This window comes from Aegilops tauschii, chromosome 6 (genome assembly GCF_002575655.3).
Source record: "Aegilops tauschii subsp. strangulata cultivar AL8/78 chromosome 6, Aet v6.0, whole genome shotgun sequence".
In the NCBI taxonomy this organism is placed as follows: Eukaryota; Viridiplantae; Streptophyta; class Magnoliopsida; order Poales; family Poaceae; genus Aegilops; species Aegilops tauschii.
In genome coordinates this window covers 202,874,187-202,899,428 of record NC_053040.3, presented here as the reverse complement: position 1 = coordinate 202,899,428, position 25,242 = coordinate 202,874,187, and the positions used below count along the sequence as shown (strand labels likewise).

The 25,242-nt window shown below is 45.6% G+C and overlaps 2 protein-coding genes across 2 annotated transcripts; one reads left to right on the top strand and one right to left on the bottom strand.

Moving 5' to 3' along the window:
- The first annotated feature begins 1,396 nt into the window (after nt 1-1,396).
- On the top strand, nt 1,397-5,416 carry LOC109731576 (monosaccharide-sensing protein 2). Its single transcript, XM_020290752.3, has 6 exons — nt 1,397-1,623; nt 1,703-1,821; nt 2,118-2,684; nt 3,323-4,281; nt 4,390-4,577; nt 4,670-5,416. The coding sequence occupies exons 2-6, from the start codon at nt 1,743-1,745 to the stop codon at nt 5,109-5,111; spliced, it is 2,235 nt and encodes a 744-aa protein (XP_020146341.1). The 5' UTR covers nt 1,397-1,623; nt 1,703-1,742; the 3' UTR covers nt 5,112-5,416.
- A 3,437-nt stretch (nt 5,417-8,853) lies between these two features.
- On the bottom strand, nt 8,854-17,697 carry LOC109731575 (kinesin-like protein KIN-14D). The gene is made up of 19 exons (XM_073501294.1): nt 17,375-17,697; nt 17,032-17,288; nt 16,788-16,956; nt 16,444-16,571; nt 16,212-16,295; nt 16,016-16,093; nt 15,853-15,945; nt 14,023-15,540; nt 13,856-13,937; nt 13,673-13,768; nt 13,393-13,569; nt 13,163-13,269; nt 12,864-13,040; nt 11,069-11,235; nt 10,745-10,998; nt 10,484-10,656; nt 9,815-10,221; nt 9,576-9,670; nt 8,854-9,125 (listed from the first exon to the last, which is right to left on the bottom strand). The coding sequence occupies exons 1-19, from the start codon at nt 17,409-17,411 to the stop codon at nt 9,043-9,045; spliced, it is 4,182 nt and encodes a 1,393-aa protein (XP_073357395.1). The 5' UTR covers nt 17,412-17,697; the 3' UTR covers nt 8,854-9,042.
- Between the last annotated feature and the right edge of the window lie 7,545 nt (nt 17,698-25,242).

Sequence of the window (25,242 nt, the reverse complement as noted above, 5' to 3'; positions counted from 1 at the left end):
GTCACAACAACTCACACTAATTTTGTTTTGAACTTTTTTTACAGCCAAACTGACGGTGGAACCCGCTCACAGGGATGAAGTGGCAAAAAATAATCATGTTGACTCTTTCCCTTCCACCACACCTTCGATCTTCTTCACCCTTCTCGGATTCAAAGGCAACTCAGCCGGGGCACACCACCACCGCTAGGGCACGCCACCACCCTCCTCATCGGCCTCTCACTGGCGTCGCTGCATGCCACCACATCCAACCTCTAGCGCACCATCTCCCCTCCCTTCTGCACCCCCCTTCTTCCCTCGATCTGGATCCATCCTCCATCGTCGGCGGCTGCTGTAGTACTGTTCCCGTCTCAGGTCAGCCCCCTATACACCGTCGCTCGAGCAGCATCCCCTATTTAGCATTCTCACATGCATACCCTCTCCGGGACGGCACCCCTCCCACACTATGAGCTGAAGCAGTTAATCTCGAGGCTTGAGCACTTCCCGCCAGCTAAAAAGTGCGCCTGTCTCTTGCCTTTCTCTAGAAGGCCGTCGCCGGCCGTTCCTCCCAGGCTACCGTCGAGAATGACCCAGCCCTTCCACCGTCATCATCAACGGCCACCAGTAGGAGCCCCGAGCCATGGACGCTCTCCTCCACCACCTACTCCAAGCAACCCAACAAGGATCGAGAGAGGATAATGGAGATCCACCGCCCCTCGCCTCGTCAACCATCACCAAGCTGGCCATCCCCAGCATCCTGCCTCGGCTCGGCCCCCTGGTCTCCCATTGTGGAGTAGTTGGCACTTGGTAGAGACCCATGGGAGTCACGATGTTTTTTTTGTCACGTCATCCCCGCGAGCAGGCCCCACTTATCAGTTCGGCGGTCAAAAACGGTTCAAACGAGAATTAGTGCGATTTGTTACAACTCGACCCAAAACCAGTACTGATGTGCAAAAAGAGAAAGTTTTTTTCTGAATACAATACAAACGCAACCGCTCATGTATACGCACATACACTCACCTCTATGGACGCATACACGCACACCCCCTACCCTTATAGACTGAGCCGACATATCATCTTGAGATTGGCGAAGTCATCATAGGCGTCTCGTAGTCGACGAAGACATATCCTCCTATTGAACATGCATCGCCGGAAATTCCTGAAATACATCCGAAAAAAATGCTAGCACCAGGGTTCGAACCGTGGTGGGCTGATAATAATGAAAGTTGGTATTCTGTAAATAAATATAAGAGCATTTAGAACGCTCTTATATTTTTTTTTATGGAGGGAGTACCAATTTGTTGACATGGTACTAGTATCTTCTTGCAATTAAGTCGTGGAAATCACGTATGGCCGATTATATACAGCCGTAAAATAAATACACAGCTGTAAAATAAATTACACCGATTCGATTCCAAGCGGGGCATCAGCCTTTTGTCGTCACTCTCGCGGGGGGGACGCTGCTGGCCTTGTCTTCTTCTTTTCCGGTGGCAGCCGGGGCAGTGAAGGAGGGGTAGCTCTTGGCTCCTATTTGAGGCGGCTTCGCTCGGTTCTGATCTACCGCACCACACCACCACACCACACCAGGGGCCTGCCGCTTCTTGGGCTTCTCCATCTCATCTCCTTGGTTGGTTCTCTACTAGAGAGGTAGGCGAGATTTTTCATCTAAATAATCCCAGCTTGTGGTGGCTGGTTCGTTTATTTTGGGCTGGGTTTCTGCGCGCAGGCGCAGCTGCAGGGATCCTTGGTGGAGAGGAGGGAAGAAGATGTCGGGTGCTGCACTGGTCGCGATTGCGGCTTCCATTGGCAATCTGCTGCAGGGGTGGGACAATGCCACCATCGCTGGTAAGTAGCCCAGATTTGTTTTACCACCTTGTTAGATCACTCCGGTGAGTTCTTGTTTTGGGAGCTTCCTTTATAAGTAGTTTAGACCAGATGCTGTTCAGTACTACTACTAGTAGTCTTCTTTGGAACAAAAGACGGGTGATTTAAACTGATGCTTGTTTTTCCTTCCTAAAAGCAACACCGTACCAACCAATTGTCAAGACAAGTTTGGATTGTGAACATCTCTCATCTGTAAACTTGCTATCCTTTACTTTTACTCAAGTCACAGATTAACAGAGCATGCTTTTCGTCTTCAGGTGCTGTTCTGTACATCAAGAAGGAATTCCAGCTCGAAAATAATCCGACTGTGGAGGGGCTCATCGTGGCCATGTCGCTCATCGGTGCAACCATCATCACCACATTCTCCGGGCCAGTATCAGACTGGGTTGGCCGGCGCCCTATGCTCATTCTCTCTTCGCTTCTCTACTTCCTCAGCGGCTTAATCATGCTATGGTCACCCAATGTCTATGTGCTGCTCCTGGCACGCCTTGTCGATGGCTTTGGTATCGGCTTGGCTGTCACACTGGTGCCTTTGTACATCTCAGAGACGGCTCCTTCGGAGATCAGGGGAAGGCTCAACACGCTTCCACAGTTCAGTGGGTCAGGAGGGATGTTCTTGTCATACTGCATGGTGTTCGGGATGTCACTCTTGCCATCACCTGATTGGAGAATTATGCTCGGGGTTCTCTCAGTTCCGTCGTTGTTTTTCTTCGTCTTGACGGTATTTTACCTGCCAGAATCTCCGAGATGGCTTGTCAGCAAGGGCCGAATGGCAGAGGCAAAGAAGGTGCTGCAAAGATTACGGGGAAGGGAGGATGTCTCAGGTCTGTTTTTTTCACTCAAAACTCCATATTCATTTCACCTGGATTGCTACAGACCCCTTCTTTAAATTCATCCCTGATAGTGGATTGCAATTAGTTACCTAAGTGATATGCACTAGTGTTAACTGTTATATTTGGGTTGCACAATTTTTTAACAAAAAATCATTATTTAATTTTTACAGACTGTATAACAGATCATAAATGACCAAAGAGTAAGAAATTATGTTGAGTCTTGTTAACATTAAATTCATGTTGGTACTTTGCACAACACAGAATGTCGAAGTAGTAGTAGTAGCCTCAGTGGAGGCTTTTTTTGCTCTTTAATAAATGACCTTGTTGACAAAGCTCTGATGAACTGTGGCTATATAGGTTGGTAAATGGACACAAGTATGCAACTTAAGTTAAGAACTTGCATAAGCTGCTCCTTTCAGTAAGGTATTCAAGTCAATTATGATATGTTTCTAAAGATATAATGTTTGGGTATCCCTCGAAAATGATTTCACAATTCGGGTTTCAATATATGTTTCTAAAGATATAATGTTTGGGTATGTTGGAATCTAAGTGTTGGTAAATTTCAGTTGGTGATTTACGAATAACTATGAGTAAAGTTACAGTTATCATTCCAAATCAAATTTGTGCAGGAGAAATGGCCCTTCTTGTTGAAGGTTTGGAGGTTGGAGGAGACACCTCCATTGAGGAGTACATAATAGGACCAGCTAATGACCCAGCTGATGATCATGTTGTTGATGGCGATAATGACCAAATAACACTATATGGGCCTGAAGAGGGCCAATCATGGATTGCTCGACCTTCCAAGGGACCCAGCATGCTTGGAAGTGTGCTTTCTCTTGCATCTCGTCATGGTAGCATGGTGAACCAGAGTGTGCCCCTTATGGATCCTCTAGTCACGCTTTTCGGAAGTGTTCATGAGAACATGCCTCAAGTTGGAGGAAGCATGCGGAGCACATTGTTTCCTAACTTTGGCAGCATGCTCAGTGTGGCAGATCAGCACCCAAAAACTGAGCACTGGGATGAGGAGAACGTTCATAGGGACGATGAAGAATATGCATCTGATGCTGGAGGCGACTACGAAGATAATGTCCATAGCCCGCTGCTGTCACGACAGACCACAAACACGGATGGGAAGGACCATGGTCACCATGGAAGCACTTTGGGCATGAGAAGGAGAAGTCTCTTGGAAGAGGGTGGGGAGGCAGTCAGCAGCACTGGTATTGGTGGGGGGTGGCAACTCGCATGGAAATGGTCGGAGCGACAAGGCGAGGATGGCAAGAAGGAAGGAGGCTTCAAAAGAATCTACTTGCACCAAGAGGGGGTGGCCGACTCAAGAAGGGGCTCTGTTGTTTCACTTCCTGGTGGGGGTGATGCCACGCAAGGGGGCAGTGGGTTTATACACGCAGCTGCTTTGGTAAGCCACTCGGCTCTTTACTCCAAGGATCTTATGGAAGAGCGTATGGCGGCTGGTCCAGCCATGATTCATCCATTGGAGGCAGCTCCCAAAGGTTCAATCTGGAAAGATCTGTTTGAACCTGGTGTGAGGCGTGCATTGTTCGTCGGCGTTGGAATTCAGATGCTTCAGCAGGTAGAGATTATGCTGCTGATTTCTTTAATTACTGTATGTATGCCAGATATGAACAAACATATAGTCTGAAACTGGCCAACAAGTACTAAGTCGATTTTCCTTGTGCAGTTTGCTGGAATAAATGGAGTTCTCTACTATACTCCTCAAATTCTGGAGCAAGCTGGTGTGGCGGTTCTTCTTTCCAATCTTGGCCTCAGTTCAGCATCAGCATCCATCTTGATCAGTTCTCTCACCACCTTACTCATGCTCCCAAGCATTGGTGTAGCCATGAGACTTATGGATATATCTGGAAGAAGGTAACTAACTGGTTTGCTTTGGAATCTCAATTCTCAGTGTTATCACTTTTTCCGATCAAACAAGGTCTTATTATTTTTTTTCCTTTCTGCAGGTTTCTGCTACTAGGCACAATTCCCATCTTGATAGCATCCCTAATTGTTTTGGTTGTGTCCAATGTTATCAACTTGAGTACGGTGCCCCACGCTGTGCTCTCCACAGTTAGCGTCATTGTCTACTTCTGCTGCTTTGTCATGGGCTTTGGCCCGATCCCCAACATTCTATGTGCAGAGATTTTCCCCACCAGAGCCCGTGGTGTCTGCATCGCTATTTGCGCCCTCACATTCTGGATTTGTGACATTATTGTTACCTACAGCCTGCCTGTGATGCTGAATGCTATTGGTCTAGCAGGTGTCTTTGGTATATATGCAGTCGTTTGCTGCATCGCCTTTGTTTTCGTCTACCTAAAGGTCCCAGAGACAAAGGGCATGCCCCTCGAGGTCATCACCGAGTTCTTTGCGGTTGGGGCGAAGCAAGCGCAGACCACCATTGCCTGATTCATCATGGAGCTTTGTTTTCAGTTTGCACACTGCGCTGAAAATTGCAAATTGGACGGGTCCTCGTGAGGAACGGAAAAACTTTTGAGTTGTAAATGAGATAGCTACCCAAAGAGTTCATCACGAGGAACGAAAGCTGTAAAAGTAGGAGGATTTCATGCCCCCATTTCATCGTCTATTCTTGCTTATTAGTACTGTACTGTAATCGTCATTAGTTGCTGTAGGGATGTTCAACTTGCTAATCTGATTCTGAACTACTATGCTGATGTCCGAAATAAAGAAAAAGCATGTTTTTTTTGTGTCAACTTGCAAACTTTCTTTTAAACATTGTGCAATGTATTGTAAATTTCTTTATCAACTTCCCTCGATTCAGAGAGAAGCACTTGTTGTTTGTAAGTCATGAAAGATTTTTCTCGACACATTTGCTGCATGGAGCTTAGTGGTAGAAAAATTAAATATAATACTCCCTCCGTTTCTAAACATAAGTCTTTTTAGAGATTGCAATGCGAACTAGATACATATGCATATATACGGATTTTAGAGCGAGATTCACACATTTTGCTCCGTATGTAGTTGGTAGAACCAGGGATCCTACCGGACCTGCTCTGTAGGTTGTAGGGGAAGGATGGAGGAGGGCGCGGCGATGAGCGGGCGCGCCGGCGGCTGGGCGCCGTCGCGTAGGAGGAGGATGGCGGCGGCGGCTAGGGTTCCGGCTCCTTTGGGAGCCGGGCAATAGGGATAATAATATTCTTATTGCTTAATTCCAAAAAGAGTCTTACAGCCTATATTTATAACCTAGATAACTTGCATAAGAATTAACCTAAGATAACTTGTGGGCTAAGATTGCCCGGTGGGCCTAGCTAAACCGGCCATAACACTTCTCCCCGCCTGCACAAACAGCTCGTCCTCGAGCTGTAAGGTGGGGAAGCGCTTGCGGAACTCCTCGAGGCGATCAACCAGCGTCAAACACCTTCTCGACAGCTGGGGCGGCCAGGTCGGCGGCGACGGCGTCCTCCGGAATGTAGTCTGCAACCTCCAGGTAGAAGAGTCGCGGGCAGGCATGGCCGGGCGTGTAGGGCTCGTCACAGTTGAAGCACAACCCTTGGCGGCGACGCTCGAGTAGCTCAGCTGAGGTGAGCCGGCGGAACGGGCGCGCCGCGGTCGCGGCGAGGGGTGCCGCAGAAGCCTGCGCAGGCCGACCCTGCGCGGAATCCGGCCCGGGTAGCGACCCAGCGGTCCGGGACGGTGATTCCTGCTGGATGGCCACCGCGCGGCGCTCGAACGCGCGGGCGTAGTACATGGCCGACTGGAGATCCTGGGGTCCCCGAAGCTCCACGTCCACGCGGATGTGATCCGGAAGTCCACCGACAAAGAGGTCGGCCCGCTGCTGCGCCGTCACGCCCGATGCATGGCATGCCAGGGCCTGGAAACGGTCGGCGAAGTTCTGCACCGTGGAGGTGAAGGGAAGGCGGTCGAGCTCCGCCAGGCGGCTCCCGCGAACCGGAGGCCCAAAGCGAAGGAGGCAGAGCTCGCGGAAGCGCTCCCAAGGGGGCATGCGGCCCTCGTCCTGCTCGAGGGCGTAGTACCAGGTCTGTGCTGCGCCGCGAAGGTGGTAGGATGCCAGCCAAGTGCGCTCTGACGCGAGCGTGCGTTGGCCACGGAAAAACTGCTCACATTGGTTGAGCCAATTAAGCGGGTCCTCCGTGCTGTCATAAGTGGCGAAGTCGATCTTGGCGAACCGTGGCGGCGTCTGAGTTGGCGCGCCATGGCCGACCGGCTCGGCGGTGCGGAGCAGGGATGATGATGCCGCCCAGTCAACGGTGGGGAGGCCATCGTAGGCCCCCGCGGAGCCGGACGAGGCCCCAGACTGCAGCGTGGGTACCGATGGGTCCCCGGCCTCCGTGTAAACTGGCGGTGGCGACGTCCCGGTTAGCCAGGCCGGGATCGGAGATGGTGACGGCGGAAACCGGACCTGCTGGATCGGGAGGCCTCCCGGTGTGGACTGACCCAGTCCGGAGCTGGGTGGCGGCGGTGGAAGCTGGACCGGCACGGGTGGCGCGGTTGGCGCGGCTGGGGCCGGCGCGGGCCAGTACGGCCACTGCTGCGCTGGGGAGGGCGCGGGAGGCGCGGGTGGCGCCGCGAGAACCGGCGCGGGCCACTGCGGCCAGGACGGCGCTGGGGGGCGGCGGCTGGAGCGACGGATGGGCCCCGACGATCGCCGCGGGTACTGAGTACCAGGGCAGGTGCAGCAGCGGCGGGGGCCCGCCGGTGTAGCCCGCCTGGAACGGCAGCAGGGGCGTCCCGCTCGGGCCCGACGTGTTCTGGATTAGCCAGTGCGTCGCCGGGTGGCTGTAGGCGGGAGGCGCAGCCGGCGGGGTGGTGTGTGGGCCGGCCAAGTACAGGGAGATGCCCTAGACGGCCGTCACGAGGTCCCGCAGAGTGCTGGTCATCTCCTCCGGCGTGAAGACGGAGGTTGTCGGCGGCGCGGAAGCGACGGGGGCCGGCGCCGCGGAGGTGATCGGGGTCGGCAGCGTTGGGGACCCAGCAGTGGTCATCGGGGCGGTGGTGATGATGGGCAGCGGCGGCGTGGGTGTTGATGACGACATGATCGAACCCGAGTCTCTGGATACCAAATTGGTAGAACCAGGGATCCTACCGGACCTGCTCCGTAGGTTGTAGGGGAAGGATGGAGGAGGGCGCGGCAATGAGCGGGCGCGCCGGCGGCTGGGCGCCGTCGCGTAGGAGGAGGATGGCGGCGGCGGCTAGGGTTCCGGCTCCTCTGGGAACCGGGCAATAGGGATAATAATATTCTTATTGCTTAATTCCAAAAAAAGTCTTACAGCCTATATTCATAACCTAGATAACTTGCATAAGAATTAACCTAAGATAACTTGCATAAGAATTAACCTAAGATAACTTGTGGGCTAAGATTGCCCGGTGGGCCTAGCTAAACCGGCCATAACAGTAGTCCATATTGAAATCTCTAAAATGACTTATATTTAGGGACAGAGTACTGAAGTTGCAAATAATTTCTCTGGTATAAAACTGACACTTCTAATTTAGAGAATTACATGATATCTTATTATATTGGCGATTTCGTGACACTCAAAACAACATTTGCAGTATGACGATTGAATTGCATGCGTTTTTACTCTGTCGTAACTGAGGACTGAACTGTTCACTACCATGGAAGTACCTCTTCCTGTATGTTTATTTATTAGTACTGTACATAGTTCATTGCATCAGTAGAATCAAGTCAACACAGTTTCCTACCATATGGTAAACTATTTTGTATTAAGGATAAAAAAAACACAGGCTTCCTACCATATGGTAAAACTACTGAGAAACTCCGGTTATGTTCTTCACAGTGCAACGTTGCAGCTACTAAATTAAGTGCATCAAGTCAGTCAATATCATTGGATCCTTCGAAAGAGAAAAAGAAAGGCAACATCTTGAAAAACAACAAAGAATGAGAAAAGGTTTCTGGTCTATCTACCATACTGAACCCCAAATCCTTGTAGTTGATGAAATTATGCGCAAATCTAAGAGCACAACTGAAACATAAGAGAGCGCCAGATCATAGGAAAACATCACCGGCTGATTTCAGACCCTATGAGAAAAATACACCTAGGCTATACCTAATTTAGGCAATAACAGATTAGAAGCCTTCACTGAATTGCACCTAGGCTACATATTCATGTGCTTTAACGACTTCTTGGAAGTTGTTTAGAGCGTACTGAAATAGTAAAAAGGATAAGTGAATCAAGCACAAGAGAGGAGAGATTCACAACACCTAAATTTTCTCCCTGCCTAATTTCCAACTCATTGGGCATAATTACAACAAGCTAGACTGTACACTCTAGAGCTTCCAATAGATATTTAAGGCAAGTGGAAAATGGTTTAGCCAAAATGGTACAGTAAGAAACTTGATCTATGGTCCTCGTTTTGCACTACTAGTAGCTCTTGCTGGTGGAATTCCTTGGGTGCTTGTATTTCTTCGTGCCCCTGTTGGCACTGCAACAAGAATAAGAAAAAAATATGTAGAAATGTTGAGAGTGGATATAATCCAGGTATTTGAATGTTAATAATCAATACTCTGGTAACTATATTCCTTGCGAGATTTCTACAAGAGTCACTTTTTTGTTAGATACAGTACCAGGAGTTACACTGAGTTTGTATTAGATTAGATTCGTTATCTGTTCGTCAATGCAAATATCCTTTTACTCTGGACCGTAGTCAAAACATTGATTCCATGTCAATGCATATCCAGCTAAATCCCGTTGTAATTACATGTTCAAGACACACTGTACATGTATGTTACCGAGATTAGGAGTGGACTATATGAACTAACTGTATGGATAAAACTGTCAAACTCAGTTATGTTTCTCCCAAGCATTATTTTGTCAACCTTGGCATATTCAGAAAATTTCGAAAATCCAAGTGCAAAATAAAGAGGCATCTTACCTGAGGGTTTAGGAACAGCAGGATCCCTTGGTTTAGGCCGCAAGCCTGATGCTTTTCGGACTGTCAACTTCTGAACTCGAGATACCGTCTTTGTCCTACATGAAGGGAAAAAGGTGCAAGTCACAGACAACAGCCACAACCATGACAAAAGTTCCACTTCATGGAACTTCTGTATAAATTGAATTGTCAAATAAATGAAACTATTAAATCTCAGACTAATGAGAAAAGGAAATACGCACAACCGCTCTTTCACAGCGCTAGACGCTTTCTCTTGCCCTTGGTCTACCACACTGCTTACTGAACTGTCAGTTTCTGCACCGGTGGAATTACCCCCATCAGATGCATCACTTAACCTTCCATCAGATTCAACATCACCAAGACCAGAAACCTCAGGTTCAATGGAGAGCATGGACCCAGATTCAGATTGCCTGTCACTAGTGTCAGAGAAGTTGTCAAGATCAGAAGCTGCTCCACCACCAACACTTGAGACCTTTCCTAGTGATGTTATGCCCGGAGAAGATGATGAATGCTTCAATATGTGATCAGCTTGTCTGTTGGACTTCAATTTGGAGGTGCTAGTATTCAGTAGCTGCAGCTGTTCGATTTCGTCGTCCTTCTTTGAGATAGTATCTTTTAGCATCGAAAGCTGCAAGTCGACACATTAGATGTCAACAACTGTAACTGTATTTCATTATGAGAAAAAATCTTGTGCCACATGACATACTGTTTTGAATTTTGACACCCTGGTATGATATCCTTAATTTATTTGCGCACCTCAATATCAAGATCATTAGCTAGTTACGCTAGTATGTTGCAATATCACTGCATTTGTCGCTTATTATTAGTCCTTAAGGTCCTTGCAATATCACTGCACCTCAATAATGTTTTGTGTTGAGAGAGTATGTTACCTGATCCATCAATTCTCTGACATCTTTGACGTCTTTTCCCTCCTTATTGGTCCTTGCAACACCTAGTTCCACCCCAGACACTCGTTCCGCAAACTTAAGTGTACTTAAGGTCTCTGTATAAGACGAAACGTCTGGATTGACCTGCACAAACATTAGTGTCTTTGCATGCCCACCTGCATATGAAAATTTTCCATGTCATGAACCTCTCTATACAACACATAATTATGTGACTAAAATTAGTTCTTTAGTGAAAAAGAATACCCAGAGAAGTCTGCAAGACTTGTGTAAGCTTGCTATTTCTGTATGGTACATGCGCATTCTTCTGTGATAAAGAAAATATAACATCCCCAAGAGCAGCCAGAGATTTGTTGATGTGCTGTGCTTCTTTGAGCCTGTCTCCTGTAACCGCAGAGCGGTCCACCCTCTCACTTCCAGCAAGATCCACAAGGTGTAGAGCGCCACGTGAAGTGTTCCCAGTTTTTAGATCCTGGCCTCGGACATGAATCGTCACAACACTGCAGAAGATTACCCACCAATAAGGAGCTTTATTCCTGCAGAAAAAGAGAACTGGCAAAATTAACCTACCTGTGAGATCTGCTGCTTCTCTCGTTCAAAGCTGTTGCACTCATCGCTCTATTGCCGTGACCAGTTTGCATTAGATCAATAACATGAGAAGTTGAGTTGACAGGACATATAGTTGCGTCAGGAACAGCAATTCCGTTTGGCTGCATGGTATTCTGAATCCCTATCTTGTGCAAGTTAAGGAAAAAAAAAGGGGGAGGGGGGATGTTTCAGTCTGCAAAAGGCAATTCATTGAATTACAAGCAAGACTATGATAGTAGAAATCTCATGAATACCGTGTACGGGCAATTGGTGTACCCAACCAAAGTTACAACTTTTTGGGCCTCTTCGGTGGTGACCAGGGGCGGAGCCAGAAATTTTGTGAAGCCTGGGCAAGTTTTATCATAAGTATATAATATAAAAAATTAAAATCAGGTATTCGGATCAAGTCTATTTTTTTGCCTGATATCGATTTTTCCGGTAGGCACTAGAAGAACTGTTTAAAAAAAACACAAATATTCGGCACTTTCACTTGAAAGCATTTAAATGAATTTTGAGTTCAAACACTTCCACCGACAATCCTTTCCCTAATGCGCGGGTTTGAGTCCTCCCTAACCCATCGTGGCCATAATTTTTTTAAACACTACTAAAATTTAAAATCAAGCTTGCAAGACATAGTCGATCTTGTGACATCGAAAACACCTCCACCATGCTAGGATCTATTTTGTGTTAAATTATGCATGCGGCTTCTATTCCACACTATGTGAACGTGTAACAAAAAAGATCTGGGTCCGACAAAATATCCAGTCGGTTTCTAAAAATTCTGACCGGTAAAAAAACCTTCATTCAGGTATGCAACATATAAAATAGTACTAAAATCCCAAACCACAATCTACATAATAATGAAGTAGTCATACAAATTTAATTTATAGCGAGGTACTCAAAATTTAAACCCCCAGTAAGTCTGTCGAACAGCCGAACAGGCAGATCGTGGCGAGGTGGAGCGATGGACCAATCATGATCCTTTATTTTTTTGAGAAAAGATCACGGTCCTGCTAATCCCAAACAGGCTGCTTGCTAGGCCGGTAAGCTAGTGGGCCTACTTCTCATCTGAGTACCACTACCACCACGTTAGAGGGCGTTAGCCATAACCAACCCAACTGGCCGGGTAAAACACGATTGCGTTGACGATTTTTCCTTGATATAAGGAGGCCATCGTAGCTGGCGCGTCCTAGCGAGCCCGGGCAACTGCCCAGGGTCGCCGGGCGCTGGCTCCGCCACTGGTGGTGACTAATTTTGCCACAGTTTGCCACACCTGCCTTACCTTAGGTGCTCAAATTCTTAGCCACAACTTTGGCTTGCCTAAGGGAATCTTGCCATACTTTGTGTGTGTATGACATGTGTGGATTGTTTCTCACAAGAAGAATCTTGCCTTAGGTGTGGCTAGAACAAAACACCCACCTAACTTGGTCCTGCCTAACTTGAGGTGTGGCAAAGTGTGGCAAGGTGTGTCTAGGAACCAAAAACAGCCCCTTTATTTCCAGACACTTTCTTGCTAATAACAGATGAATTCAGAATGCATAAAACCATGACTAATGTTGCGTATTCGAGAAAAATGACTAAGTTTTGTTAGAACTTGCAGAAAACACAAACGGACTACTATGCCCAACTAAAAGTTGCAGAATTGCAAATAGACCTATTTCAACTAATTTCGTTATAATAATATTACCACATAAAACAATGGCTAACATAGAACATACAGAAAACACACGCAAACTACTATCCGGTGAAGCCAGTTTGGACAAACAAAAGGATATTTCTTCTGTGCACCACCACCACCAAGGAGATCACGGATTTGCTCATTGTAGATCTCAATCATTTGAACAGTAAGTTCATATGTGATCATGTCTCGCCGAGCATGGGAGATATTGAAAAGGTCATTTAGTGCTCTATAGTTAACGCCCCATTCCTTTTCAGTTGCCTTTTCAGGCCCCATCTAAGAAATCAATTGAAACAAGATATTGTAAGCACATCATTGACTATTAAAACATATACTATTAGTTCTTCCATGCAAACAGAAATAAAAAGCTAAAAGTTCATGTTCTGAAAGCTTCATACCATAGTGTATGTTTTCCCTGATCCAGTTTGACCATATGCGAAAATGCAAACATTGTAGCCATCAAGAACTGATCTAATTAGTGGCTGAATATCCTTGAAGACCATATCTATTAAGGAAAATTAGGATATAAGAAAACCAATTTATGACGTACACTATATTACCGCATTGTTACATCATAAATAGAAACTCGAAAGAAGGTAAATTGCATAGATCTCACTGTTATAAGTACCTTGTGTAGTGGTAGGCCCAAATACTTTGTTGAATGTGAAATTCTTGCCCCCTTCCTTTTGTTTTGTAGGGTTCGTTAAAATGAGTTCACCATTGTCGCCAATATATTCAACTGAATTGGAGCCCTCATCCTCCCCAGGTTGAAAAGGTCTAATCCGACAGTAAACTCTGATGTTTCCTGCTTCGTAATACTATGTTAACCTAATATTTTTAGCTGTACTACCTAAGTAAATATAATAGCCAAACAAAATGAACTAATGATTGTAGTACAAAACTGGCACCTTTTAGTTCCTGGATCTCATTGAACAATTTTCTGTTTTCTTCAAGAGCTGCATGATATTTTTCTGCAGCATTTGTTACCACCTTAAGGTTTTGTCCTATAAAAAATGCAATAATGTTAATTGTGATCTATTGATGAAATTATGTAAATACAAGAGATAACTACTCGCAGGGTTCATTCTTACCAAGGCCAGCTAGTTCTTCAAGCCATCTTTTTTGACAATTTAGGATTTCATGCCTAACTGAAACAGAACATAGCCTCAAATCCTGATAAAACAAAACACTATTCACATAACTGAAAATTTAGGAACTCCCGATGGAAACCGAGAAAAGGAATTGATTTGACTAATACCTGAATGTTTTGTACTTGCAAACCCACAAATTGGTTGACCACTATTCCTTTCTGCTCCCAGAACTGGATTCGAGATTTAGATACTTCTTCAAATTCCCTTTTTCTCTTGATAGAATCTTCTAACATGAGCTCTACTTCTTTTATCCTATGTTCCAACTCCTCCTTTACCTGGGAAGCTCTGGTCTCTAACTGCTGACTATGTGTCTCATGCAATCTTTTTGTTGCTTCAAGCTCTTGCCCGAGTTGCAGAATTACGCTGGCATTGTCTTCCTTATCTGCAAGAAGCCTAACTACATCCTCCTCCTTAGATTCTAAGAGCTTGCAGGCTTCTTCGTATGACGATCTTAATGCTTCCATTTCCAGCTTAACTTTCACAATTATACTGTTACCATCCTCCTTTTCCTTCATCAACCTAAGAATGTCCTCATTCTCCTTTGTTAAGCTGTCCTGTTTGAGTTGCAAAATCATACTGGCATTGTCTTCCTTGTCTGCAAGAAGCTTAATTATATCTTCCTTCTTAGATTCTAACAACTTGCAGTTCTCCTCGTGCAATGATTTTAATGCTTCTAAGTCCAGCTTAAGTTTCATAATTGTATTGTTATAATCTTCGTTTTCCTTCATCAACCTAATTATGTCGCCCTTCTCCTTAGTTGATGTATCTGTGTCTTCATCAGTTGATTGCTTAATGTTTCCAACTGTGCCTTTTTTCAGGTCAGCCTTATTATCTTCCTTCTCCTTCGATGACATGAAAATGTCTTCCTTCTCCTTCATCAATCGAATTGTATCTTCCTTCTCCTTCAGCAACCTAATCATCTCTTCCTTCTCCTCTGTCAACCTAACCACAATAGTGTTCTTCTCTGAAATCAATCTATCATTACCATCATCTGTTGTTTGCTTTTTGTCCTTAATACTACCATTTTCTGAATTAACCATATCTTCTTTCTGTATTGACCTAACCACATCGCCATTCTCCTTCATCAGCCTAATTATATCTTCCTTCTCCTTCAACAACCTAACCATCTCTTCCTTCTCCTTTGTGAATCTAAATATAGTATCATCCTTCTCCTTAAGTAACCTATCATTTCCTTCATCGATTATTCTTTGTCTTTCTTCAACCATGACCTTTTTTAAATCAACCATATCTTCCTTTGCCATCAACAGACTAACCATATCTTCCTTCTCCTTCAACGACCTAACCATTTCTTGCTTCTCCTTTTTCAATGTCACTATAGTATCATCCTTCTCCTTAAGTAACCTGTATTTTTCCTCATCCACTATTTGCTGTGTTTCTTCCACCTTGCCCTTTTTCAAGTCGACCATATCGTCCTTTTCCTTCAACAACCTAACCATATCTTCCTTCTCCTTCAACAACCTAACCATATCTTCCTTCTCCTTCAGCAACCTAACCATATCTTCCTTCTCCTTCATCAATCTAGCCACCTCTTCCTGGCATTTCATCAACATAGCCATATCTTCCTCTGGTAGTTGTCCTTTGTCTTTGAGCTTATCTTTCTCCATCTGCATGACAAGAGTGGGCTTTCATAAAGAAACAGATCAACTTTCTCCATTGAGCTAAAGCTATGGCCACTCAAGTACATGAATTGTCATTATTTACAGAGTGGACAAGAAAGTAAGTCAACCTTGCTGTTATTTTAAGCTATATGAAATAAACAAATGGGGTTCTGCTCAGTCACACTATTTTACAATTTACTGGAGATGAGAAGAGCTTGAAACTCATTGAGAAGAATTAAGCAATTTACTTGCAGTGCACAAAATTTCTGGTAAAAACAATTCGGAGATAGATGGCTCAAAGAAGGTACTAGAATTTACATGTGTTTGCCCGCTTTGCCCACCTGCTAGTGCTTCCAGCACTCTTATCCTTGACTGATACTTCTCTTCGCGAGCTTTAATCAGGTTATTTTGCTGCAGACAAGAAAGAGATCACAATGGACTATTCAATACAAAAATAAACATGAATAACTATTTATCTTACATTTCTTATATGCCCAGCTTGAGAAGACATACGCCGTTCAATTTCAACTATGACCTTCCTCAGCAAGCAAGCGATGCGCTAGAATGAAATATTTCCATCCATTTTACGCAAGGAAAGATGTTAACACGTGTAAAACAAAATCTCCTAAATATGGAAAGAACAAACTAACTATATTGCTTTTTCATTAGAAGCCTACATAAGGTATCTGTCCGTTCTTCCTGTCGATGCTCTCATCAACGATGCTGTTCACGACACCCAGAAGTGACTGAGTGGGTGCATTCTGCAAAATAGGTTGGCTCGTCAAACACGAGAACAAGTTGGCACCGGAAAATAACATACTAGTACGTTTTCTTTTTCATTTTAAATTTCCACGAGAATTGATTGATTATCTTGATGGTTTCAAGTACAGTATGCAGCATTGTACTTACATCCAAGCTGGAGGATTTCATCAAGTCTGAAATCTTACAACCAGGAAGATCAGCAAATCCCCCTTGTTTCATCTGAAGTACCCCTGACGGAGAATACAGATCGGCCCCTAATGAAGGGGTGGACGGTTCTGCATAGAAAGATGACAAAAGATGATGTTTCAATTCGCAATCAAGTTATTCCCAAGCTTATTAACTTGGACTGGTGAATACTATCGCAAATTCTCAATATCAGTGCAATTGTGCAAACTCCCTAATGGAGAATACTGTCATTCTTGATATTTCTCGAGAGTACAAAATAAAATAAAAATAAAATCTTGATATCAGTGCAAGTAGAATGGCAGGACCTGACATAATTGGACTGGTGAGCACTCTTTGCAGCTTGGCAACCATATACTTTCTGCTTCCCTCGCTATCGCTTCTGGTGAGGAAAGTAAGGTTCCGTTCTTCGCCGATGCGTGATCCAAATCGATCCTTGAGGGCAAGAATGCAGGTCACAACAGCTGTCATTTGACCCTGGATGGATGCAATGTCAACCAAGGATAAGAAGAGAGAAGTCATTAATAACAGGGATACGGCAACCGAAGCAACCCTCTCGAGGTCGAAGGCGCTGAAGGTAGGCACGCCCATCCGCTCGACGGCAGCGCGGAACCTGCCGACATTGTCCGTGGAGGCGTCGTCCAGCAAGGCGCCGGGGCAAATCTTCCTCAGGAGCGCGCAGAGCAGCCTGCCGCCGGAGAGCGCGGCGTGCAGGTCGCTGTCGGAGGCGTCGGACGGTGGCGGCAGAGGCACGTCGGGGAATATCATGCGAAGCCAACCGACGGCATCCGCCCGCCGCCTCGCTGTGGCTAACCCTCCCAAGAATCAATCAGTCAGTCAGTCAGCCGATGGACCCCACAAGAAGATAGAAGAAGCAACAAGGGTGGGTGTTTACCTGGGTCTGGCGCGGCATTGGGGGCGCGGAGGGACATGGAAAGCGAGGTGAAACGGCGCGACGGAGACGGGCATGCGGTGGGTATAAGCCGCCCAGCATCGAGGGGACGCCGAGGAGAGGGAGGTGAGGACGGGAGGGAATGGAGCGCGCGAGGCGGTAGCCACGCGGGCCTCGTGCTATTTTTAGGTGGCAGGGAGAGAGAGAGAGAGAGAGAGAGAGAGAGAGAGAGAGAGAGAGAGAGACGCGCGACGGGAGGAAGAAGAGGAGGAGGACGACGACGAGTCTTGGCTCTGCTCGACTCGGACGGGGCCAGAATTAAAGACAGGGCGCAGTCTAGCCCATGAGAGAGCCCATCAAAATTGTTTAGAGACAAAAGTAACAAAACAAGGATCACTATATTGTATGATAGTCTTTGCTCTGCTCGACTCGGCCGGGGCCAGAATTAAAGACAGGGCGCAGTCTAGCCCATGAGAGAGCCCATCAAAATTGTTTATAGAGACAAAAGTAACAAAACAAGGATCACTTTATTGTATGATAACTGGTTTTGAACGTGGCGTTTTGGCTCCTACATGTATATGCTCCTATTATTTGAGCCAGACATACAGGTTGATATGTCAGCTTTTGTGTCATTTAATTAATGTTTCTAGAGCGACCTTCCAATATGAATGTATTGCGGCAGATTTTTGTATGCCCTCAAGGTACGGTTCAGTCGCATATGGATGGGTCCAGTAGGTAAGCCGGTTAATTTAACACATGGACCGTGGGTTCAGGTATTGCTTAGTATCAGGGTGGTGGTATAGAATTTTCATGGATGATTCACTGCTCATATTGCAAGCCGCTTAGCCGCCTTAGGCATTGTTCGGTTACACCCTTTGTCAAGAGGACCAGAGAGGATTGGGGGGGGGGGGGATTTTGACTTGCAGAGGATTAAATCCACCTCAATCCTTGCCAAAGCTGCTGCACAACCTTGTCAACCGAACACAGCCTTAATGGTGCCCGCCCCTGGCAACGCGACTGCACGAGGGGGTGGACCGTTGCTTCCTGATGGGCCATTGCTTCAGAAAATAGTGTTGTATATTCACCCCAGGGGAGTGAAAGTAACTACGACAGCTTATTTACTATTCGTGGCCCGTGGTGGTGTATAGTTGTTTAAATAATCTTAAGACAAAAACGACCCGTATAATTCTAAAGTGATGGTATACTTAATGACTAAGCAATTACTCGGTATCCTGTTTTTGCATGAAAAAGTGCTTTATTTATGTAGGAATAGTTGTACACTCGCTTACCATCAAGGTAATCATAGTATTTGGAGGCTCCTGTAACCACAAGTCGGTTCGGAGTTCCACTCTCGATATATAAGACAAACGATCTGCAGTCCTATTTTGTAAACGACCAATATGTATACATAAAAGCTCTCTCTCCTTCAACACCTCCTTTATCTCATTCACAAGATGGCCTAAGTACGACTAATTCTTATCTGAGTTATTTAACATATTAACTAACTTGGCACAATCCTATTGTATGACCAATGGCAACGATGTATGTTGTATGGCCATTTTGATTCCTTCTCTCGTGCCTATACATTCTGCTTCTAGCACATCCGTGCAATGAGGTATATAACAACATGTTGAAGCAATATGCTTCCCTTACTGTCCCTTACCACCATCGATGCACCAAACGTATTATCACATATGTTGAAGGACCCATCCAGCGAGACGGCGTACCAGCCCACCGGCGAAGGAGGCCATTGTAACATCCCAAATTTTCAATTTGGAATGTTATACATTAGATCATCATTGCATAGCATATTTTATTGCATTTTGGCAAATCCTCAAAAAATCCTAAGCAACTCAAGGACCCTCGGAGAGAGTTGGGGATTTCCCGGTTTTCATATTTGATTTTATCAAATAATAAGACGAGGATTTTTTTCGTTTTAATTATTTTCCCTCCGAGAAATATTTCGTATTAAAATAAATGAGAGGAGAAAATATGACTTCTCCAAAATAATTGAAATATTGGAGGAAAAATATTAAATTCAAATATTTGATTTTATTCGCAATTTTAATTGCATTAAAAAAATTGCACGTTTTCAAAACTGCATTTTTTTGGGCCAAGAAAATGTTCATCTTGTTCTAATTATTTTAATTAGACGGTGAAAATTTGTTTTAGCATTTTTGGATTTTTATTTATTTTTCTATAATTTTTTTAGATTCGACGAAAATTATTTAAAAAAAACGCCGAGCGCGCCGACTGGGCCGAAGCCCAGCCGACGGCCCAGCCACCCCCACGCCTCGTCTCCCTCCTGGAGTCGGACGCCGCCGCCGCCGTGTCCCGCTAGGACACCGCCGCCGCCGCCTTGCCCCCTCCCCCACGCCACCCCCCTCCCCTCCTATAAGTACCCCCGACCCCGCCCCCTCTCCCTCACCCCGTTCCCCACCCCGAGGAGCCCGACGCCGAGCCGAAGCCCAACGCCGGAGCCGAGCCGCCGCCGCCGCGGGAAGCCCCAAACGCCGCCGCCCTCGTCGCCCCTCGCCGCCCCCGACGACCCCGCAGCCCCGCCGCCCCTCGCCGCCCTCTCCCAAGCCCGCCGGAGTCCCGCCGGACCGAGGTAGCCGAACGCCGCCGCCATGCCGGTTTTAAAAAAAACCGCTCGGTTTATTTTTTTCCGAACCCTAGATTTTTTTAATAGATCGGTTTATTTTTTCCGGTTTAATTAATTAGTGAACGTTCACCGATCCGTTCGTTTTAACGAACGCGTTCGTCGGTTAGTCGCCGTTAACGAACGTCCGTTCGTTTAACTGTTCGTCAGTTTTTTTTATCGGTTTTCCGCGATTATTCCAGATCGCGATTTCTGATCGGATCTACGTTCTGGTTTATCTTTTTGCTCGTTTATCGGAATCAGGCGATTCAAGTGCCTAGAGTTTCATCTCGAAATTCTCTTTCCGTTTAACCTACTCAAACAAGTTTTTGCTACTGTAAAATTTGACCTAGATCCAGATTAGTAAACGAAGCTTGTTTCTTTCACCGTTTGACTTTCATTGCTTCGTTCGATTTGTTTCTTTTTGCGAACCGGAGTTCTTAAGTTGAACTTTCTGGTTACATCTTTTATTTGAGTTTTACCTATGCATTTGGAGTGCTTATTGTATGCTTGTTTGTTTGTTTGCGATAGAGTACCCGGAGTGCGCCGCTTGCTACTTCGAATCGCTAAGTTTCACGGATCATCAGCAAGGCAAGTGACACGTTGATCATACCTCTTTTACTACCCAGTTTTATTGCATTAGACCAACCCTCAAACATTGCATGGTTAGGATCTAATTAAATTGTGGGTATTGGGAAGTAGTTGAGGTAGTACCTATTGCCCTGTTTATTATCAAACCCTTGGGAGTTACTTCTACGTTTGCTTATATTGCTATGCTATGCTCGTAGCCGTGGATTGGGTTTGAGTGAATTTCCATGATAGATGTGAGATTGTTAATTAATGGTTTACTTAAGGTGGCAACTAAAACTCACATCTGGGTGGATTGAGGCACCTGGAGAACCCAGTGTTGCCTGTTTTTCTAAGGACCGCCACCCAGGCTCAAAGGGATCATAAGATTATTCATGCTAGAAACTTCCGTGTGCAGCCACAAGCTATTATGGGCTCTAGCATAGTTGAGTAGGTTACATGATCTCTTGAAGAGGTGGGCTAGCAGATGTAGGGAAAGTAGGTGTAACTGTCCACCCGGAGTAAAGAGTTATTGTTTCTGAAAGACCGTGTCTCGGTCATCCGTTTCTCAAACATCATGTAGTGCGAGAATCAAGCGGAGGCGATCGAGTCTTGTGGGGAAAAGTGCGCAAATCATGGTTAGCCGTGTCCCCGGTTATGGACATCTTGAGTATCTAGTACTTGGATTATCATGTGAATCTCATCACCATGTTACTTTAATTAATTTTGTTGGGTTAATGATGATACTTAATTGGGATTGAGATGTTGTCAACCATCTCAATGTTTAACAACCACCATGATAGTTAAATAAAATTTATTCCTTTGCAGTAGGGAAAAATTGGCTTTTCGCAAAACTGTAACCATAGAGCCTTCTACCAGCCATATATGCATGTAGTATAGCATTATTATGTTCATTACTCTCTATGTGTTACATTGCCAGCATATTCCATGTGCTGACCCGTTTTCGGGCTGCAACGTTTTATGTTGCAGACTTTTCAGACGACGAGTAAGGTGCCTTAGGTCGTGGTCTTATACTCAGTGATGCCGTTGGAGTTGATGGACTCACTTATCTTCCAAGTCTTCCGTTGTTATCGTATTAGATGGCCTTAAGCCATAATTATCATAATTATTTCTCTTTTGAGATACTCGATGTAATAAGTGTGTGATTGCTACTCTGTTATAAATCCTCCATTTGTACTGTGCGTGTCAGCATTACTGATCCAGGGATGACACTAAAGCACAGAGCACAGACTGTTTGAGGTCTGGTCGCTACAAAGGTGGTATCAGAGCACACGCTGACTGTAGGACACGACCACTAAGCTTAAACCCTAGAACACTATTCTCTTCTCATTTCTGACTCCTCTCCACTTTCTACTCTTTTAGGAATGGCGGATGCAAGGAACAAGTTCATGCAACCGGATGAAGAAACACCTTTTGGACGACACTTGAAGGAAGTCACTAAGTACCTGAACATCGGAATACCAAGCTTCACCGGGACCTACAACGCCACACTACCAGAAGAGGAGCGCTGGAAGATTCAAGTTCAAGTTCCAGGAAGGACGTTTACGCCAGTCACTGAGCCTATAGAGTTTTCCTTTGATGCACCAACCTGGAGTTTAGGGAAGAGCATGGCAGCCCACATCTCTATGGGACGCATTGGAGAAGTCTACCGCAAGGAGCTTAAGGATACTATTTATCTGATTTGTGGATGCCGAGATGAGCAATGGGAGATGATCAGCACCAAGAGGGATGGATCGATTGCAGCTTTCATCCAGGAGCAAAACCAACACATTCGTCGCCAGGAGAACCAGATGTGCTCAGACATGATATATCTGAAGAAGGCATTGACCAAGATCACGGAGTTGGAGGAAGAACTCAAGTCTACGCGCGATGGATATGAGGAGGAGATCGCCACGTTGTTGGAGAAGAACGGCGAACTGATACAGAAGATCGAAGTATTCATGGGAGACCCATCACCTGGAGGACAAGACGACGATTCTACTTGCCCGGATAACTACATCCTCATCGATGACACCGACTCAGACCCCAGTGAGGATGACTTTGTTGATGAAGCTGGAGCAGATATCATGGAGTCTTCGACCGATCAAAATTTCTAGTAGACCACCATAATCAGTAGTAGTATTCCCCCATGTATATAGTATAGTCCGAGCACTTTGTAACGATAGTTAGATCGATTGTATGCCTTGTTTGATTGAGTGATATTGATTGTGTTTGTCTCATGAGCATATGGGTAGTGTTTTCCCTCTAGACCTCATTCTATTCTAAATTCTCATCTTTTCTAAACCTATCAGATGCCTCCGAGACGCGACACCGGATTTGTTTTCCCACCGGAGATCACTCAGTTGATTCAGCAGCAGAATGCCCTGATACAAGTGTTAGTACAGAACCAAGGCAACAACAACAACAACCCACCACCACCACCTGTTGATCACTTAGCCCGTTTCTTGAGGCTAAATCCGCCGGTGTTTTCCAGCAGCACCGAGCCGATTGTTGCAGATGATTGGCTCCACAAAGTTGGAAGGAAGTTGACCACTGCAGGATGCACAGATGCGGAGAGAGTGCGTTTTGCCGCACATCAGCTTGATGGACCCGCAACATCATGGTGGGAGAATTACACAGCCACTCACCCTATTGACACTATCACATGGGACCAGTTTCAGCAAGCTTTCCGTACTGCCCATGTTTCAGCAGGAGCTATGGCTATGAAGAAGCGTGAGTTTCGCAACCTACGCCAAGGAGGTCGCACCGTAGACCAGTATGTGGAGGACTTTAGTAAGTTAGCACGTTATGCTCCAGATGACATTGCTACAGATGCAGCCAAGCAGGAGAGGTTTCTCGAAGGACTGAATGATGAGCTGAGCATGCAGTTGATGGTAGCAACCTTCAACAACTACCAGGAGTTGGTATATAGAGCTCTCATGATTGAAGGGAAGCAACAGCAGATTGAAAACCGTAAGAGGAAGTATGGACAAGGGAAGTACAATTCTGGAGCTCAGCAGAAGCCACGTTTTACCCCGAAATCGGGAGGACAGTTTCAGCATACCCATGGAGGAGGTAGTTCGCACAACCATAATGGACCCAAGAATGGTAATGGGAATGGAGGAAGCAACGGACAGAACCGTAATAACCCATCTACCCCAGCCAAGAGGGATCTAAGTCACGTTACTTGTTTCAAGTGCCAGAAGACTGGACATTATGCAACTGAATGCCCTGAAGCCCAGAATGGAAGTGGCAATGGAAGCTCTAGGAAGAAGCCTAACCCGTTCAATAAAGGACAAGTGAACCACGTTTACGTGGAGGAGGTTGAAGCACAGCCTGATGCAGTAATAGGTAAGTTTTTGGTTAAGTCATTTACTGCAATCGTTCTTTTTGATACTGGTGCATCGCATTCATACATATCAAGGGGATTTGTGGATAAGTATAAATTGCCCACCAAAGTTCTTAGAACACCTATGTTAGTAACCTCGCCAGGAGCAGAGTATATGGCAAGCCAAGGATGTTTTCAGATGCCATTGGCCATAGGTAGGCATGTTTTCCCCTCAGACCTAATAGTTTTGGAGTCGCAAGGTTTGGATGTGATTTTGGGAATGGATTGGCTATCGATGTATGGAGGAAACATCGATTGCGCCAGTAAGATGATTTTGCTTACCACCCCAGAAGGAAGAAGGATTAAGTATGTATCCCGGCATATGCCGAAGAGGACTCAGGTGAATTCCTTATCAGGAGTTGTACAGGAGGAAGTACCAGTGGTGAAGGATTACCCGGATGTATTTCCAGAAGAGTTGCCAGGCATGCCACCAGATAGAGACATTGAGTTTTTGATTGAACTTTTGCCAGGCACAGGGCCAATATCTAAGAGACCGTACAGGATGCCCGCAAAAGATTTGGAGGAGATTAAGAAGCAGATTAAGAAGTTACTGGATAAAGGCTATATTCGCCCAAGTTCGTCACCTTGGGGATCACCAGTACTTCTAGTGGAGAAGAAAGATGGATCGTTGAGGATGGTTGTTGATTATCGTGGATTGAATGAAGTGACCATCAAGAACAAGTACCCACTGCCAATGATCAATGATCTGTTTGACCGATTACAAGGAGCTAAGGTATTTTCCAAGATCGATCTACGATCAGGATACCATCAGTTGAAGATTTGAGAGCAGGATATACCTAAGACGGCTTTTACCACCAGGTATGGGCTATATGAGTATACCGTTATGTCATTTGGTCTGACTAACGCACCTGCCTATTTCATGAACCTGATGAACAAAGTGTTTATGGAGTTTTTGGATAAGTTCGTCGTGGTGTTCATTGATGACATTTTGGTCTACTCAAAGAATGAAGAAGAGCATAAGGAGCATTTGCGTTTGGTACTTGAGAAGCTCAGAGAACATCAGTTATACGCCAAGTTCAGCAAATGTGAGTTTTGGTTGAAGGAAGTTGGATTCCTCGGACATGTTATATCCGGAGAAGGAATAGCCGTAGACCCCGCCAAAGTTGTCACAGTAACAAACTGGGAATCACCCACGTCAGTTGGAGAAATCCGGAGTTTTCTTGGACTTGCAGGATACTACCGGAGGTTCATTGAGAATTTCTCGAAGATTGCTAAGCCCATGATAGAGCTGTTAAAGAAGGACACCAAATTCAA

What these genes read in the sequence shown, in the direction of transcription:
- LOC109731576 (XM_020290752.3), top strand. Translation starts at nt 1,743, where the DNA reads ATGTCGGGTGCTGCACTGGTCGCGATTGCGGCTTCCATTGGCAATCTG. An exon ending in GGACAATGCCACCATCGCTG is followed by an intron (nt 1,822 to 2,117) that starts GTAAGTAGCCCA and finishes TTTCGTCTTCAG; the next exon opens with GTGCTGTTCTGTACATCAAG. An exon ending in ATGGATATATCTGGAAGAAG is followed by an intron (nt 4,578 to 4,669) that starts GTAACTAACTGG and finishes TCCTTTCTGCAG; the next exon opens with GTTTCTGCTACTAGGCACAA.
- LOC109731575 (XM_073501294.1), bottom strand. Translation starts at nt 17,411, where the DNA reads ATGTCCCTCCGCGCCCCCAATGCCGCGCCAGACCCAG. An exon ending in AAGCTGGGCATATAAGAAAT is followed by an intron (nt 15,946 to 16,015) that starts GTAAGATAAATA and finishes TCTTGTCTGCAG; the next exon opens with CAAAATAACCTGATTAAAGC. An exon ending in GTGGTGGTGGTGCACAGAAG is followed by an intron (nt 11,236 to 12,863) that starts AAATATCCTTTT and finishes CTTAACTTGCAC; the next exon opens with AAGATAGGGATTCAGAATAC.